The sequence below is a fragment of the Sphaerodactylus townsendi genome, linkage group LG04, assembly GCF_021028975.2.
Source record: "Sphaerodactylus townsendi isolate TG3544 linkage group LG04, MPM_Stown_v2.3, whole genome shotgun sequence".
Classification (NCBI taxonomy): domain Eukaryota; kingdom Metazoa; phylum Chordata; class Lepidosauria; order Squamata; family Sphaerodactylidae; genus Sphaerodactylus; species Sphaerodactylus townsendi.
This window is the reverse complement of record NC_059428.1, coordinates 148,124,151-148,140,858: the sequence shown is the minus strand read 5'-3', so window position 1 is coordinate 148,140,858 and position 16,708 is coordinate 148,124,151. Positions and strand designations below refer to the sequence as shown.

At 48.7% G+C, this 16,708-nt stretch overlaps 1 protein-coding gene across 1 annotated transcript in view; it reads right to left on the bottom strand.

Moving 5' to 3' along the window:
* The window catches only part of MYO15A (myosin XVA), a 97,571-nt gene that overhangs the window by 4,184 nt on the left and 76,679 nt on the right, over positions 1 to 16,708 (bottom strand). The window contains 16 exon segments of the mRNA XM_048494154.1: positions 608 to 741; positions 1,696 to 1,829; positions 2,571 to 2,731; positions 3,555 to 3,651; positions 4,674 to 4,751; positions 7,011 to 7,105; positions 7,391 to 7,521; positions 7,659 to 7,741; positions 8,368 to 8,441; positions 9,689 to 9,761; positions 9,884 to 9,956; positions 11,721 to 11,831; positions 12,758 to 12,980; positions 13,628 to 13,702; positions 14,849 to 14,972; positions 15,703 to 15,844. Coding sequence (XP_048350111.1) covers positions 608 to 741; positions 1,696 to 1,829; positions 2,571 to 2,731; positions 3,555 to 3,651; positions 4,674 to 4,751; positions 7,011 to 7,105; positions 7,391 to 7,521; positions 7,659 to 7,741; positions 8,368 to 8,441; positions 9,689 to 9,761; positions 9,884 to 9,956; positions 11,721 to 11,831; positions 12,758 to 12,980; positions 13,628 to 13,702; positions 14,849 to 14,972; positions 15,703 to 15,844 — 1,808 coding nt within the window.

Here is a 16,708-nt window from a genome sequence, read left to right as displayed (position 1 = left end):
TCACAGAGCCCCCTTCCATACATACAGAATCATGCACTTCCAATCAACTTTCAATGCACTTTGCAGCTGGATTTTACTGTGTGGAATAGCAAAATCCACTTGCAAACCATTGTGAAAGTGGATTGAAAGTGCATTATTTTGCATGTGTGGAAGGGGCCAGAGGACAAATCTACAACAAGGCTGTTAGCCATGATGGATAAATGAAACTTCCATATTCAGAAGCAACATCCCTTCAATACCATGGGGGGAGATACATGGAAATTTCTTGCCTTCACACCCACTTGAGGATTCCCAGAATTCTCTTCGTGGGAAAGAAGATTATTTGGTCTGATATAAAAGGTCACCTGAGATTCTTGTATCTGCCAAAGAGAGACTGAACTCCTGAAAGCTCATACCCTGGGGATATTGGTTGTTAAGGCACGACTGGATTTGAATCCAACTGCAGTCTCCGACAGAAGGTTTGGGATCAACGTTACAACCCGTAGCGGACTTTCTAGACAGCAGGTCCATCCAACTAAGCGGGACAGGTCCACACACCTCTCAGGTCAGACGGGCATCAACCACCCCCGTAGCAGCCCCACTGCATGGCAAACTGGTTGCATCTTACCTAGGAACTGCGCCCGAGCTTGGTGGGTGCTCAGCGGCAGCGTTTGCTGTGTGTGTTGTGAGGCCATGTCCAGCCACGACTGGGCCGTCTGGAGGTGGTAGAGCTGGGACGGGATGTAATCCTGCACCTCTCGTCTTGGAAAGGGGGGGGGGAGAGAAAATGAAGGAGAGATCACCGACCTACCAGGGCGAACCAACAGAAAACATGAAGGATGCCGTACAAGCCGTTGACTGTTCAGCAGCAGCTGCCTGAGCCACGAGTAGATACGCGGCACAACGTGGACCCCTCTTTCTGCTGACCTTCAAGCTGGGATGGTAATGGTTAGAGAGTCGGACTAAAATCTGGGAGGCCCGGATTCCAATCCCACCACTGTGCTACAGAAGTTCACTGGCTGGCCTTCGGACAATCGCAAACTCTCAGCCCAACCTCCCTCCCTCGATTGGTTGTTGTTGTGAGGATACAGTAGAGGTGGGGAAAAACATAATCCACTTTAGATCTCCATTGGGAAGGAAAGCAGGGTATACATCAGTCCATAATGTGTTCATGGTGGCCCATATTCATTCAGGAATGCTTGCTGTGGGTTCAGTAAGCAGCAAATGTAGTGGTTAAGAGCAGGTGCATTCTAATCTGGAAGAACCGGGTTTGATTCCCTGCTCTGCCGCCTGAGCTGTGGAGGCTTATCTGGGGAATTCAGATTAGCCTGTGCACTCCCACACATGCCAGCTGGGTGACCTTGGGCTAGTCACAGTTCTTTGGAGCTCTCTCAGCCCCACCCACCTCACAGGGTGTTTGTCGTGAGGGGGGAAAGGAGTTTGTAAGCCCCTTTGAGTCTCCTACAGGAAAGAAAGGGGGGATATAAATCCAACTCTTCTTCTTCTTCTATTCCAGAAAATGTCTTGCAAGCGTGGTGGGAGTTTGTACCCCACCCCCCAACCTCATCCTTTTGTTGGTTTTCACAGGCTTGACCCCAGCAAGGCTGACCCCTTTCCCATTCCCTTTGTGGTTTCCACAGCTTCTGCAGCAAGACATTTTGACTTGCGGGGTGTCCTGCTAGGACCTGCTTGAGGCCTTCGTCCCCAGGTACGTACAGGGTCGGCAGGTAGACGCTGTCTTTGGCCCGGTGCTGGAGAGCAGCCAGCTTGGCAACCTGCTGGAATTGTTGTTCCGTCGGCTTCACGGAAGGGAGGGTGTTGAAGAGCCCCTTGAGGTAGTCCGGGAGCACCTGAGGGCGAGAACGGAACACCTTGAGAAACCGGATGCAATATTATTGTCACATGTTATTTACCAAACTTGCATCTTTCTACTCTTACAAGGGCCAGCAAAACGGCTAACCATTTAGCGCGTACGTGATAAAATTGCCCTGCGTGACTCTGGTGACCTGGCTCCTGCAGCTTCTAGTACAGTGGTGGCGAACCTTTGGCACTCCAGATGTTATGGACTACAATTCCCATCACCCCCGGCCAGCATGGCCAATTGGTTGATTGCTCCTGCAGCTTCTAGTACAGTGGTGGCGAACCTTTGGCACTCCAGATGTTATGGACTACAATTCCCATCACCCCCGGCCAGCATGGCCAATTGGTTGATTGCTCCTGCAGCTTCTAGTACAGTGGTGGCGAACCTTTGGCACTCCAGATGTTATGGACCACAATTCCCATCAGCCCCTGCCAGCATGGCCAATCGGCCATGCTGGCCGGGGTTGATGGGAATTGTAGTCCATAACATCTGGAGTGCCAAAGGTTCGCCACCACGGCTCTAGTATATAGCGCCTTGGTTTCCTACAACACAGCTAACTTCTGAAACTTATCTCAAGCAGTTGGTCCAGGCCGTTTGGAGGCAAAAATATCTAGGGTCTGTGGAATATTTTAGCACCGCTCTGAAGTGGGTCAATGACAGTGATGCAGATTAGAAACACATGCGTTGTTCTTCCCAAAAGTCTTCACAGCCCTGCATGCAAAGGCCTCACCTGGTTGTAGTGCATAGTTACATACAACTCGTTGTCGAATTTCAGCGGCTGGCTCCAGATGACCCGCCGGTACCAGAACATGTAGTTGCTGTCTACTTGTTCCATTTCCATGACGACGTCGAGGATGTATTCCTTTTTGTTCAAAGGCCGGACGTTCTGATCTGTGGAGGCAATTGGGCACAGACTTAGAATCATAGAGTTGGAAGAGACCCCAAAGGCCATCAAGTCCAACCCCCTGCCATGGAGGACCACATAATCAAAGCACTCCTGAGAGATGGCCATCCAGCCTCTCTTTAAAAACCTTCAAAGAAGGAGACTCCACCTCACTGTGAGGGAGTGCATTCCACTGTTGAACAGCCCTGACTGCCAGGAAGTTTTTCCTGATGTTTAGGTGGAATCTCTTTTCCTGCACCTTGAACCCATGACTACTGGTCCTAGTCTCTGGAGCTGCAGAAAACAAGCTAGCTCCCTTCCCAACATGACATTCCTTCAAATATCTACACATGATTATCATGTCACCTCTTAACCTTCTCTTCACCAAACTAAACATCCCCAGCTCCCTACGTTTTTCCTCGTAGGACGTGGATTCCAGAACTTTGACCATTTTGGTTGCCCTCCTCTGGACCCGTTCCAGCTTGTCAATATCCTTCTTGAATAGCAGTGCCCAGAACTGTACACAATATTTCAGGTGAGGTCAAACCAATGCAGAATAGAGAAGTACAATTACATCCCTTGATCTAGACACTATAGAGCCCAGAATCGCATTGGCTTTCTTGGCTGCTGCATCACACTGCTGACTCATGTTCAGTTTGTGGTCTACTAAGACTCTCAGACTTATTTGGATTTATTTATGTACTTCATTTAAACCATAAGAGGAGAACTGAATAGAATATTTTAAATGAAGAAAACAGCAGGATGCAGTTTTATCTCTCCATGCATGGACCTGACACAAGAATTCTCTCTTCTGCCACTGTCTGGACTCACTTTGGCAGGTAACTGCAAAAATGATATATTCGTTGATGGCTTCGGGCCGATTGAGTCCCATTTCATAGCAGATCTCTTCTATCACATCCAGGGCAACCTAGAAAGGCGAGGAAAATTACAGCACAATTTTTTTGTCAGCCACCCAAAATTCAAAAACGTGGCATGCAAGTTTTTCAGTGGCTCGGCAATGTTCCATAGGTGAAATGTTGAAGAAAAAAATTGTATGCCCAGAAATGGAGAGAGGAAAAATCACCAGCCAAGGAAGATTGGATGCAGAAGAACACAGAATATTCAGAAATAGCAAAACTAACAGTTTGAGTGGACAGTGATCTAGAGCTGTCTGTAGAAAACTAGAAACCTTTTATGGACTACCTATTGCGAAAATATGGTAGAAGAGAAATAATCGCAGCATTTGAGAGTTAAAAGAAAACAGCAGACTGAAGTAGTATATTAGAAATTATATAGAGTGTAACTGATAAGATGTTTTATTTTAATTAGATGCATGAAGCTAGACTGGATTAGGACAGTGGGACAGCGGGAAGTCATTGTTTGCATATTTTCTTATTTTCTTTTATCTATTTTCTTGCTTTTCATTGTTTTGGTATTTTATGCTTATGTTTTGTCCTGGTATGGTGAGATGTGAAAGCGTTTCTGTTTATTGCTATTGCTTTTTGTGTTTCCATATGTTGAGAAAATAAAAATATTATCAATAGAAGAAGAAAAAACAATTGTGTTTAGACTACTTCTATGTACTCTGTGTGGGGCTGCCCTTGAGATGCATTCAGAGATTTCAACTGGGGCAGAAGAAGAAAGAAAATTAAACATGTGCTTAAAATGGTGCTGCTTGGCCTGAGGAAACTAGAACTTGAAAGTGGGGTTCAAGGAAATAAGTCAGTACGAGAAATCGGGCCTCGACGTACATGCACCTTTACTGTGAAGCGGAGACTTGCGGGTCATCGGCCCAAGTTATTCCCTTCTGAGGCCAAACTGAGTCAGGCCTTTCTAAGTCCATTGATTTCACTTGGTTCAGCTTCTTCATCGCCGCCGTCGACCCTCAACAGCAGCATCTCAGAAGTTTCCTAGTAAGCTAAAGGTCCAGTCTGACCTGCTGCTACTTACTGAACATGTTTTGATCTTTAGGTGTTTCTCAATTCCCCCTGGCAAGAGGACCATCTGGCGTTTCGAACTCCTTCCGGCCTTTGTGGGGACAAGAAAGGGAAAGTAAAATTTAGAAGTTGTAAGTGAAGGAGGAGGCTCATTTCTGGTTTGATCCTGCCATGTCTCCCACCTGGGACATGGGATTCTTTCTCTCCTCTTCCCCCATCCCTCATTACTGTGGTTGTATTTGCTTTTGCTTCCCATAAGAACATAAGAACATAAGAACAAGCCAGCTGGATCAGACCAAAGTCCATCTAGTCCAGCTCTCTGCTACTCGCAGTGGCCCACCAGGTGCCTTTGGGAGCTCACATGTAGGATGTGAACGCAATGGCCTTCTGCGGCTGTTGCTCCCGATCACCTGGTCTGCTAAGGCATTTGCAATCTCAGATCAAGGAGGATCAAGATTGGTAGCCATAATCGACTTCTCCTCCATAAATCTGTCAAACCCGCGCAAACTATCCCAGGTTAGTGGCCATCACCACCTCCTGTGGCAGCATATTCCAAACACCAATCACCGCGTTGTGTGTGAAGAAGTCGACTCGCAATGTTAGATCCCTGTTCTTCCCCAGCATTTTCAATGAATGCCCCTGGTTCTGAGTATTGTGAGAAAAGAAAAATTTCTCTCTGTCAGCATTTCTACCCATGCATAATTTTATAGACTTCAATCATATCCCCCCCTTAGCGCCTCCTCCAAACTAAAAGATTCCCAAAGCGTGCAGCCTCTCCCTCTCATAGGGAAGGGTAGCCAGTCCTCAATCATCCTTGTTGCCCTTCTCTGCGCTTTTCTATCTCCTCAATATCCTTTTTTTTGAGATCGCGGCGATGAACTAGACTTACGAAGTACTCAAGAATGCGATTAGCACCTGCTTTATATAAAGGGCATGACAATCTTTGCAGTTTTATTATCAATTCCTTTTCTAATGATCCCCAGCATAGAGTTTGCCTTTTTCACAGCTGCCATGCATTGAGTTGACATTCCCATGGAACTATCAACTAAGACGCCTAAATCCCTTTCCTGGTCTGTGACTGATAGCACTGACCCTCTAGTATTAATATTGATTTGAATGGCTTTGCTCCTATGTGCATCACTTTGCATTTTGCTACATTGAACTGCATTTGCCATTTCTGAGCCCACTCACCTAATTTATCAAGCAATGCCTTATCAGCTCATTAGATTGTTGTTCTGTCAGTAGTGTGGCATGTAGGTTGTTTTGACCCCAAGAGAGGCTGCATTGTCTCTGGACTGTGGGACTGGTGGGGTGCCTGGTGGGGTGCCAATCCCCCTTGGGAACTGGTAGTCAGGGGTGGTGTTGTGTTACGTGGGGTGTAATGGAAGGCGCTTTGCTGGTACGCTTCAGTTCTGGAAATAGAAGTCTAAATGTTTCTTCCTGATCCTGTTTTACAATAAACAAATCACCTAAGCACAGAGTCTTTTTATTGAACAGTCCAGGGCAGCCATTCTCAACCAGGGTTCCGTGGTACCCTGGGGTGCCGTGAGCATGTCCCAGGGGTACCGTGGCAACACTACCGCCCCCCCCCTCATTTTTGTGGTGTCTCCCACCAGCGCCAGCAAGGACATGGAGCTGGCCCATGGGGCTGGGCCTGCCACAAGGTCAGCAGCCACCCCCACCCCCAGTGCTACCCTTCACCCTGGGAGGGGAAGGTGGGGTGTGTGGCAAGCAGGGGCAATGGAGGGGAAGGTGGAGGGTGGCAGCAGGGGTACCGTGAGATATGAAGAGTGAGGTCAAGGGTACCCTGACCTTGAAAAGGTTGGGAAACACCAGGGGCATGATATTTAATAGAGGTTTTAACTATTTAATCCTTTCGAGCCATATATATGTTATTATAGCTGTATTTGTTATGTTTTAAACTGTGCTCTACTTTGATTTATATGTTGTGCGCTGCCCAGAGCCCTTCGGGGGAGGGCGGTATATAAAACTAATAAACAAACAAACAAATAAATAAATATGCGTACAGTTATACTTAAAGCACCATTTCATGCCCTCTATCCGTGGAGGTACGTTTCAAACCGTTCCTGTTTTTATTACATCTTCAACCAAAAGGAACATCTATTTGAGAGTTGAGCAATTCAGATGATTTCTTTATGATGAAACAGCATATTGTGGGACAGTCCAAAGGTTCGACAAGTAGCAAGGACAAATGGGTAGATGACTGCCCCCTAGGATTTGGGAAATTTTATACCTCAGTGATGGGGCGCCCTCTCCCCTAGGCAACTGACCAGCAATGGACTCCCCCAACTGCATGTCCAGTCTGAAAATTTGGTTTTGATGCACTCACCACCATGGCTTTGAGCTCCATGTTTCCAGGGAATCCGCAGCGTCCTCCAAACTGGAAAGTTTTCCACAGGTTTTGTTCGCATGCCTTGGCAATGCCTGATGGATGTCAACAAATCAGAGGGAGCGATGGACCCCATAAAGCGTTACCCACAATTGGTTCGCTCAGTTCTAACAGGTAAGCTAGATAAGATTGACAATATAATGCATTCCCTGCTGTCCTCCTATGTTTTTTCAGACCAGATTGTTGGCGATTTTAAAAAAACAAGGGAACAAAGCTTAAGCTATAATTGCTGACGTACTGGTAGTCCTGCCATCTAGCAAAAGGCCCTTTTGGGTCCAATCCTCCAATGTCCTTTTTTGTCCAGACTTCTGAAGACTCACCTTGGAAATGTAAAGCGGGATCGCTGCAGACCTCCTGGAAGAATGACAGCAGGTATGGTTTGAAGACCTCCGAACACCTGTAATAAGCACTCAGGATGTAGAGCAGCCTCCACCCTTTCTGGCAGCTGTCCCTACCCAAAACACACAAAGGTCCATGGTGAATAAACTACATATTCCAAATGGAGAATAACCTGCATATTACACATCCCAGAGAGGTCCCTGGAGAATAAACATCTTCTCAGTTCACAGAAACAAGAAACTCACGTACGGCTTGGAGCTGGAGTTGTCCGTGATCTGCTTCATGACCTGGCAATAAACCTCATCTCTGATCACCTCATATTCTCCGCAAAGCTGGAGGAGAGAAGGAGAAGAAGAGTTTTGGATTGATATCCCACCTTTCTCTCCTGTAAGGAGACTCAAGGTGGCTTACAAGCTCCTTTCCCTTCCTCTCCCCACAAAAAAACACCTTGTGAGGTAGGTGGGGCTGAGAGAGTTCCGAAGAAGGGGCAATGTATATGGAAATAAGCCCCAAATGGTGAGCTGGGGTGGGGAGAGGTCACAGCTCTAACAACCTCCTCTTTTGGTTCGGGAAGCAGCTGCCACCGCAGCACAAATATCTTCCCTGTGTGACCAAAGGTATGGCAGCCATTTTGTAGCTGGCTCCGCCTCCTGCGTCAGCCATCTTGCACAAGCAATTTTGTGCCAGAATTCCAAAGGTGCCTGCAGACTCAAAAAGGTTAGGGCCCTCGACCTAGAATCTGTCCTGCAGCTATCTTATGTTTGCATCTCACAGAAATAAAGTTGTTTAACTAGTGTTTACTACTTAGTTGAGTACTTAGCAATGCTAACAAATTCTATCCCTTCTAGTTACAGTCCTCAAGAGAGAAGATTTGACCCCCGAGGAGGTAGTATGCCTCCCAGAGGGAGAAGAGAAGGCAATAAATAACTTTTTGTCCCAGGCTGTAACCTGGTCTTACCTTCAGAAGAGAGCAGACCGCTTCTAGCTCTGTTTGGCTCTTGAGAGGAAGGTCCCCCATGAACTTCATCACAACTAGAGGGGAAAAAAGATATCCAAAATTAAGGTGACCAGATTTTCACCTTTTGCAACCGCGAGCGCCGCATACGCGCTGCAGCGACGCCAGGAGCACACTGCCTTTTGCGGCTCCCGATCGAGAAACAGGGGAAACTTACCCAGAAGGCAGTCGCGGGGAGGCGGCGCGACGCAGGCGCACTGCACTTTTAGCGGCTCCCCGGTTTCCAGCCCTGTGACTGAAGCCGGGGAGTGCATAAAAACTGTACGCTCCCTGCGGCGGCGTGTGCTCCAACATACCGCAATACTGAGCTTCCAGCTACTAATACCTTCTGGAAGTTTCCGACGAGGGCGCTGCAAAAACGAATGACTTATCTGCTTCGCCAGCTGCCGCTACCCTGTCGGAGAATTTAAAACCCGCGGGACGCTGCTCAAAAGCGTGACTGTCCGCTAATAACCAAAAGCGGGGCTGACTGAAGTCTATATCAAAACAGTTTAATTTTTCTCTGGGTGCGCACACAAATCAGTTGTTACTTGGAACAGTCCAAGAGGATTTCCCTGATGGACAAACAGAATACAACAACGTGGGGGCACAGAAAGCGAGGTCCCTTCTCCATGCACTCTGTCAGTCAGACCTGACCCACAAACAACGTCAGTGTATGAACCTGAGGGGAAGAAGGAGGGGTGTGGAGGTGATTTTGCTGTGTGAACTATTTGCGACGTTTCCCACACTTCTCAGCTTCCCTGAACTTTCTCCTCAACATCCTTTTCTGAGCTCTCTCAGTCCCCGCTCGCCTGTTTATTTGCACTGTTTTTGTGTTTATTATTTTGTTTTGGGGGGGGCAGTCTTTGAAGCATCAAGTATACGGGAAGTATATAATGCAGCATGAGTCTGTGAAGCATTGATCCAACACAGAACTCCCTGCAAAAGGGGGAAATCATGTAATGGCAGCTGTGAATTCTTTCGAGGGGGTGAGTGCGGACATACATCGCTGTAAAAGGTGGGGCTGAAAACATTTTAGAAAACGTTTTAGAAACCTTTTAGGGGACTTGTGCGGAAGGGGCCCGTGCCTACTGTGTCTGGTTCTCCCCTGCCCACGCCCAACCAAATCACATGCCAGATTTTTTAGAGATCACCCATGAGCAGACAAGAAGATTTGAGTTCAGCCCTGTTGTGACATCTAACTTCCAGGTTGCAGAGGTCAAATTTTGCATCGGACAGCCCTCGATGGGAAAATCCTGGGGAAAGGCGGAGACAGGCACATTACCTTGGAAGGTCTCGGCTGCAATTTTATTCAGGCCGCTGTCCGTGAACTCAATGAGCGACTCCTGGATGGGGGACTGAAGAGGAACCAAGATGGAAATAAGTGGACGATTGGCGAGAATGGAATCTTGTCAACCGCCCCCTCCTCAAATACATGCATTAGTAAATTGCTGTGGTTAAAGAAATCAACTGACATTACCTTGGTGAACTTCAGAATATCTTCCACGCCCTTTGATTCAACGCCTTTCTTGGATTTTAGCTTGTTGGGGTCCCTGTAACAAACGTGATGCACATACTCCGCCTTTGTTCCCAGGAAGATACGTCTGTGCAAAGCCCTGCCTACTTGCTTTCGGGTTCCTGTTTTGCTCCCGTTCTGGCTCGTGCAAAAACCACCCCCATCCAAAAGGATTTATCCTCAACAAGGATTGTCCAAATTGGGTCAGTTTTTCCTGGTATCCTTTTGCACATCATTAAAAAACTATTTTGGCTCTGGGGGCAAAGATACAGAATTCAAACACAGAAAAATCTTTAAAGCTAGAGCACAGGAAAGGGAATTCAGTCAGGACAACCATATAGTTCAGTTCTTACAATTTTGGCAACCCAGCTGCCCCATAAAGGGTGACAGCAGGTACCATTTTGTGTGAATGGGGTGAATGCAGGCTTCAGTACATTCAATTGGAAATCCAGATTTTCTGATGGCACGCAGGCACATCTCCTGAAGCTGAAAGATATGCATGATGCTCAATTCACAAAATGGAGGCCACATTTACCAAGCAGATTGTGGGTGATGTGCTGCTGCATTACATGCAGCCGAAGTGCCAAAATTGTAATGTCACACAATGGGATTTATGAATGGGAGGAGGAAACGATATCTCCCCCCTTCACACACACTGCCCGATTATTTGCTGGTTCTCTTCCACGGGGTGGAACTGGAAGCACACCAGGGCAAGAAAACATGTCCTGATGCACTTCAGAGAGGAGGCGCATCAAGGCAAGGAATCTCGTGTAGACGCGCTTTCTCTTTGCAGCGTACCAGGAAAGGAGGCACATTAGGGCAAGATTTCTTGTCCTAATGCACTTCCTCTTGGCCCGTGTGTGCTTCTCACTTTCCACGGGGAAACCGAGACCACGTGTGGCACGACTCTTCGCGCCAGAGCGGGGAAAGGGTGAGGAACAGCCTGCAGTGGGTAATAGACCACTGCAGATTCCTAGGGCAACAAAATCGAAGATTGCAAATACATTTCCTGCAAGATAAGAGGAGACGCAATTGCCCAGGCACAAGACCAGAGCCTGCAGCTTGGGGAGAGGACGTGTGTTGTCCTAAAACGGGTTTCAAGGTTAACCAGAAGCCTCTGAGATAATGACTTTGGTCTGTTAAGTTTATAGACGTAGATTTCTCTTCCTCGTACTTCCCCCAGTTGAGAATATAGGCCTATTTTCATGACCAGAGATAATCCCTGGCCAATTACGCAGAGGCCAATTGCGGCGTGCTGCTGGCAACTGAACCCTGGTGTGGCAAACTTCCTCGTACAGACGTTCAAGGAAGTTGCCGGCTGCCTCTTGCTCTTGCTCTCGGCTTTCCCTGTGGAAAAAAAGAGCAATTCAGGTGTGCCCCTGGTGTCACGGTGAAGCAGGCAGGAGATAAATTCCCCCAACTGTAATCAGCCCCTGACGTATCGTATCCCAACCTCCGATGCATTTATATTTTCAAAAGCTAATCGATACCACGAATCAGGGAGTTTGCAACAAGTCGCCTGCGGTAAGGGACGGAGGCTGTCTTCCACTTACCTTTCTTCCATCCCAGGGGATGCGATCGCGCATGTAAACAATGGCAGGGGTGTCCTAACTAACTGGTATGCAGAAGAGGGTGGGGCGTGGCGGTAGCAGCCCGGAATTTCCTTGTTCTCTTACAGAGGGGACTGTGGCCTCAGGATAGGAACTCTGACACAACAAACTCGAGACGACGGCCTCCGATTTCTCGACTGCAACCAAGCCCTAAGGGATTCCAGGCCCCATGTCCGTCCGCACGCACTCACATCTTTGCCCGCTGGCCTTCTCGGAAATACTTCTTGGCAAACTCCAGCATGGTGTAGGGGCCGCCGTGTGGGCTTACACCCTTGGCTCCCTCAAACTCCTCAGCGTATTCGCTGCCTGGGGAGACCTACAGGATGAGAAAGGCATGTGGTCTCTCTGGGCAAGTGCGAAAAGCCTGCTGGATAATGCCAGGACAGATTGCTTGGACGTCACCTCAAGGTAAACATACAAAGGCCATGTTGGTTCCAGGGGAACATTAACTCAATACCTGAGCCCAGAGGCGTACCAAGGAAAAATGGTGCCCAGGGCAGCCCCCCCCCAGACCAACTCACCCCACTTACCTTAGCTGGCAGTGGCAGTCCCGGGCAGCCTGGTGGGGCCGGGCCTAGTGGGGCCAGGCCAAGGGGCGCCCGGCTGACCCACAGCAGGCTCCCGGCCACCCCCCTGTGATCTAAGGGGGGCGCCCAGGGTCAATTGACCCCCTATGTTCCTCTGGCAGATACGCCACTTCCTGAGCCCTGCAAGGATAGGGTGGGATATAAACTGGATAATAAACAAACTGAAGAGGATTTGCAGCTGGGGAAATACACCTCAGTGGTCAATTTCCCACTGGTGCTCTGGCATCCTGTAGGACAGGAAGTGTGTCGGGGCAAGAATTCTTGCCCCAATGTGCTTCCTGTTTGCAGTGCACCAAGAGACAAGGCACGCCGGGGCAAGCTTTCTTGTCCCAACACTCTTCTTCTTTCCCCGGGGAAAGCGAGAGCACTTCTCAGCCTCACCCATCTCACAGGGTGTTTATTGTGGGAGGGGAGAAAGGAGAATCTCTTACAGGAGAGAAAGGGGGGTATAAATCCAACTCTTCTCTTCTTCTTCTGATGTGCTCAAATCTTTAGGAGAAGAAAGCTGTCCGAGCATGTCAACAGCCGGCATTTCCTGTCCAAAAGCAGGACCCTCGACCCAACCTGGCCCCCTCCTCCCTTGCCTCAAAGAATTCCCTCCCCAAAAGAACCCACCCCCTGCTTTGGACAACTTCAAGTACCAGCCAATTGTACTCGCCTCCGTCTTCTTATCCAGCTCCTGAGCCACGGCTGCTGATGCAACGGCCACGGCAACCGAGGTGGGGACAGCCACTTTCCCTTGTTTATCCTGTGGCTCTTCTTTCTTGTCCATCGGCAGGTGGATGAAGTCTGGCACCGCTGCTGGCTGGACACAGTCAGCGGGGAAGAAGCCGGACTTCCCGTAGATGGCTCCAAACTTCCAACCTATGTAAGGAAGGCATTCTTTTAACTGCCTGAGAATTCAGCTAAGATGTCGCCCGGATTGTGCGGTGTATCGTATTAACAACAGGCAGGAGGGCTAAGTGTCAGACCAGAGACCCTGTCTCTGGGCTCGTTCACTCAAAACTTCTACTACCGCACCCTCAAGAGAGGCAGACAAAACACGATTTCTTAATAACTGTGCCCCGTGTCATCGAGCGGAACATAGGCGGTTATTTTGTCCACGCTCAAACTCGCTAACGGGAGCACATAGGACAATTTTTGCTTGCCCCCAAAGGTCTGCCCAAAGAAGGGAATTGCGTGAAGAATGGAAGGAGGGTTTTTCTTGTAGCACAAAGGCCAAAAGTGGTCTACGATGTTGATGATGAAAGATACCAGATTAAGCCTGCATGATAATCTCAAACAAGGGCACGGGCTTGATCTCGTTCCCCGTATTAGGAACGGACACTAAATGGCTTAGATCTGTCCGTTCCCTCTTTCCCTTCTGCTTACCAGGTGAACTCTTGGTAGTGACTTAGATCAGGAGAGAGAAGAATCACACATAGGGAGACAGGGGAAACATGGTTGTGGACGAGAGCATCGCACGCGGGAGATCACACCACTGCAGGCCACAGCACACAAGAGCCACCCACCAAAATCCAGGGTTCCCTTCTTTACGTCCTCGAGCAGCATCACTTTCTTGCGCACCACGCAGCCATAATAGCGGTCTGTGGGGACGGGGAGAGTGAATGTGCCTGAAACTGTCTTGCCTGGCACCCTCTGCCGCTCACGGGCTGGGCTACCAGGTGGGCAAATCTAGGCTTTGGAAGGCCTGTAACCCTGGTTGCTTCCATCTGAAGGTCAGAATAGAAGCCCACCATGCTGAGAACCTCTGATTTTAGTCTAAACGTTATGGTTGCAGGGGACCACTGTGTGAGCTTTTCCTGGTACATGTGCAAGGGATCTGGGAGTCTTAGCAGACCACAAACTGAACACGAGTCAGCAGTGTGATGCAGCGGCCAAGAAAGCCAATGCAATTCTGGGATGTATCAATAGGAGTGCAGCATCTAGATCGAGGGATGTAATTGTACCTCTCTATTCTGCATTGGTTAGACCTCACTTGAAATATTGTGTACAGTTCTGGGCACCGCAACTCAGGATGGATATTGACAAGCTGGAACAGGTCCAGAGGAGGGCAACCAAAATGGTCAAAGGTCTGGAATCCATGCCCTATGAGGAGAGACTTAGGGAGCTGGGGATGTTTAGTTTGGTGAAGAAAAGGTTAAGAGGTGACATCATAGCCATCCCATGATAGCCATCCCATATTTGAAGGAATGTCATGTTGGTAAGGGAGCAAGCTTGTTTTCTGCTTCTCCAGAGACTAGGACCAGGAGTCATGGGTTCAAGGTGAGGGAGAAAAGATTCCTAAACACCAGGAAGAGACCTAAACACCAGGAAGAGACCTAAACACCAGAAAAAACTTCCTGACAGTCAGGGCTGTTCAACAGTGGAATGCACTACCTCAGAGGGTGGTGGCATCTCCTCCTTTGGAGGTTTTTAAACAGAGGATGGATGGCCATCTGTCAGGAGTGCTTTGATTGTGTGTTCCTGCATTGCAGGGGGTGGGACTTGATGGCCCTTGGGATTTTAATGTTTTACCTGCATACGAAAGCCGTGCTGAACCCACCTCCGGCCAGGAAGGCCGGGGTATAAATATAATAAAATTAAAACAAATAAACGAGACATTGACCCAGCATCTGGTGGGAGGTGTGTCCCCTGGCTCTCCACCGGTACTCAGCCATACCGGTCTTTGAGAACGTTCCCTAAACTTTCCCTTGTCCCCCACATCCCACCCACAGAATGGCACTTTCTACCCAAGGACTCACCTTTCCCCACGCCTTCCATGGGACGTAGGCAGATGATGTCTCCTTTATGGAAACTCAAAAGACTCTTGTCATTGGTGACATAGTTCTTGATAGCCACCACGTACTGCGAATCCTGGAGTAGAGGAAAACTCAGGCGAGCGGAAGGATGCTTCCGAAGGTGGGCAGGGCCTCCTTCCAGAAGCCAGCCCCGGTTCTGGACAGGCTGGTGCAGATGCAACTTGTTCACCCTTGCCAGCCAGCCAGCCAGCCAGCCAGCCAGCCAGCCAGCCAGCCAGCCAACCAACCAACCAAACACACGTGTGGTCTAAGGGCACTTCCGCACATACAGAATAATGCACTTTCAATCCACTTTCAATCCACTTTGCAGATGGATTTTTCTGTGCGAAATAACAAAATCCACTTGCAAACAATTGTGAAGGTGCATTATTCTGCATGCAAGGAAATATATATACATACATATACACACCATCTAAAAACCATTCTCTTGTTTATCCCATCCTATCTCAGAGGCCAACCAGTTCACCACAAAGGGCCACCAAGCACAAGAGAACATGCAAACCGCCCTGCTCGTATCCAATCAAGGGTCCTTCTAGTCTAGCATCCTATTTTCCAAGAATGGCCAACTGGTAGCCAACAAACGAGGCATAGAGGCCAAGGTCTAACGTCAGCTCCTAGCCCTTGGATTCAGAGGTGGGCTGCCCCAGATGTGGAGCTCCCCTTGAGTCACTGTGGCCGGCAGGCACTGAGGGACCTGTGGGCGAACAAGATGCCCCACCTGGGACCCACCTGGACCTTTTTCTCCCGCCCCTCGTTCTGCCTCCTCTGATCACAGCAGCGCTCACCTTCTTGAGCTCGGTGATGAAGAAGTCCACCATGGCCTTCACCTGGGGGGCTTTGGGGGAAAAGAGGAGGAGCTTCTCGTGGGTCAGGTTGAATTCCAACATGTTCTTGGAGGGGATGGTCACGAAGAGGATATCGCTGTAGCTGGGACAAAGAGAAGGAAGGGTGGGCGGTCAGGTTGAGAGAACAGGCATACTTAGGCAACAGGCCAAATTTAGGCAACAGGCCAAATTGAGAATTTTTACCCAGGCTTCCATCATTTTAAAGGCGAAGACAGTTCCATCTGTATCAATTTCGTCTGTATCAAGGGACATTTTATTTTCGTTTGTAAAGAGCCACATTCTATTCCACACTGAACTGTGTTTGGACCCAGAGCAGGGTAAACAAGTTTTCTGACCTTGTGGGCACCACTGAAATTCTGAATATCGTCACAAAATGGCTGCCGTTGTCACAAAATGGCTGACACTCAATGGTGCAGCCAGCCACACAAAAGCTTCCACAGCTTAATTTTAGTAACACACTGAAGATCCCTGTCCAGTAGTGGCAACTACTAGCTAAGCAACATTTTTAAAAATCTGCAAGCCAATCAAATAGCTGATGGCCAATTAAAAAAACATATGACCGGTAGACCAGCCCTCCAGAGAGCAGGTTGCCTGCAGCTGAAAAGTGATGAGTGGACTTGGCTCCCAAGAAGGCTAGGTCTGCCAATATTGCTCAAGGGCAGGTACACCAGCTGGCCAGAGAGCAGAGGCATCTGTGTTTAAAAGTAATGGGTAGACCTGACTTCCACTAAGGCCAGGTTACCAATACTGGCAGGTAGACCAGCCCTCCAGAGAGCAGGTTGCCTGCAGCTGAAAAGTGATGTGTGGACCTGGCTTCCAAGAAGGCTAGGTCTGCCAATATTTCTTAAGGGCAGGTACACCAGCTGGCCAGAGGGATTTGTGGTTAAAAGTAATGGGTAGGCCTGACTTCCATGAAGGCCAGGTCTACCAAAACTGTTTAATAGCA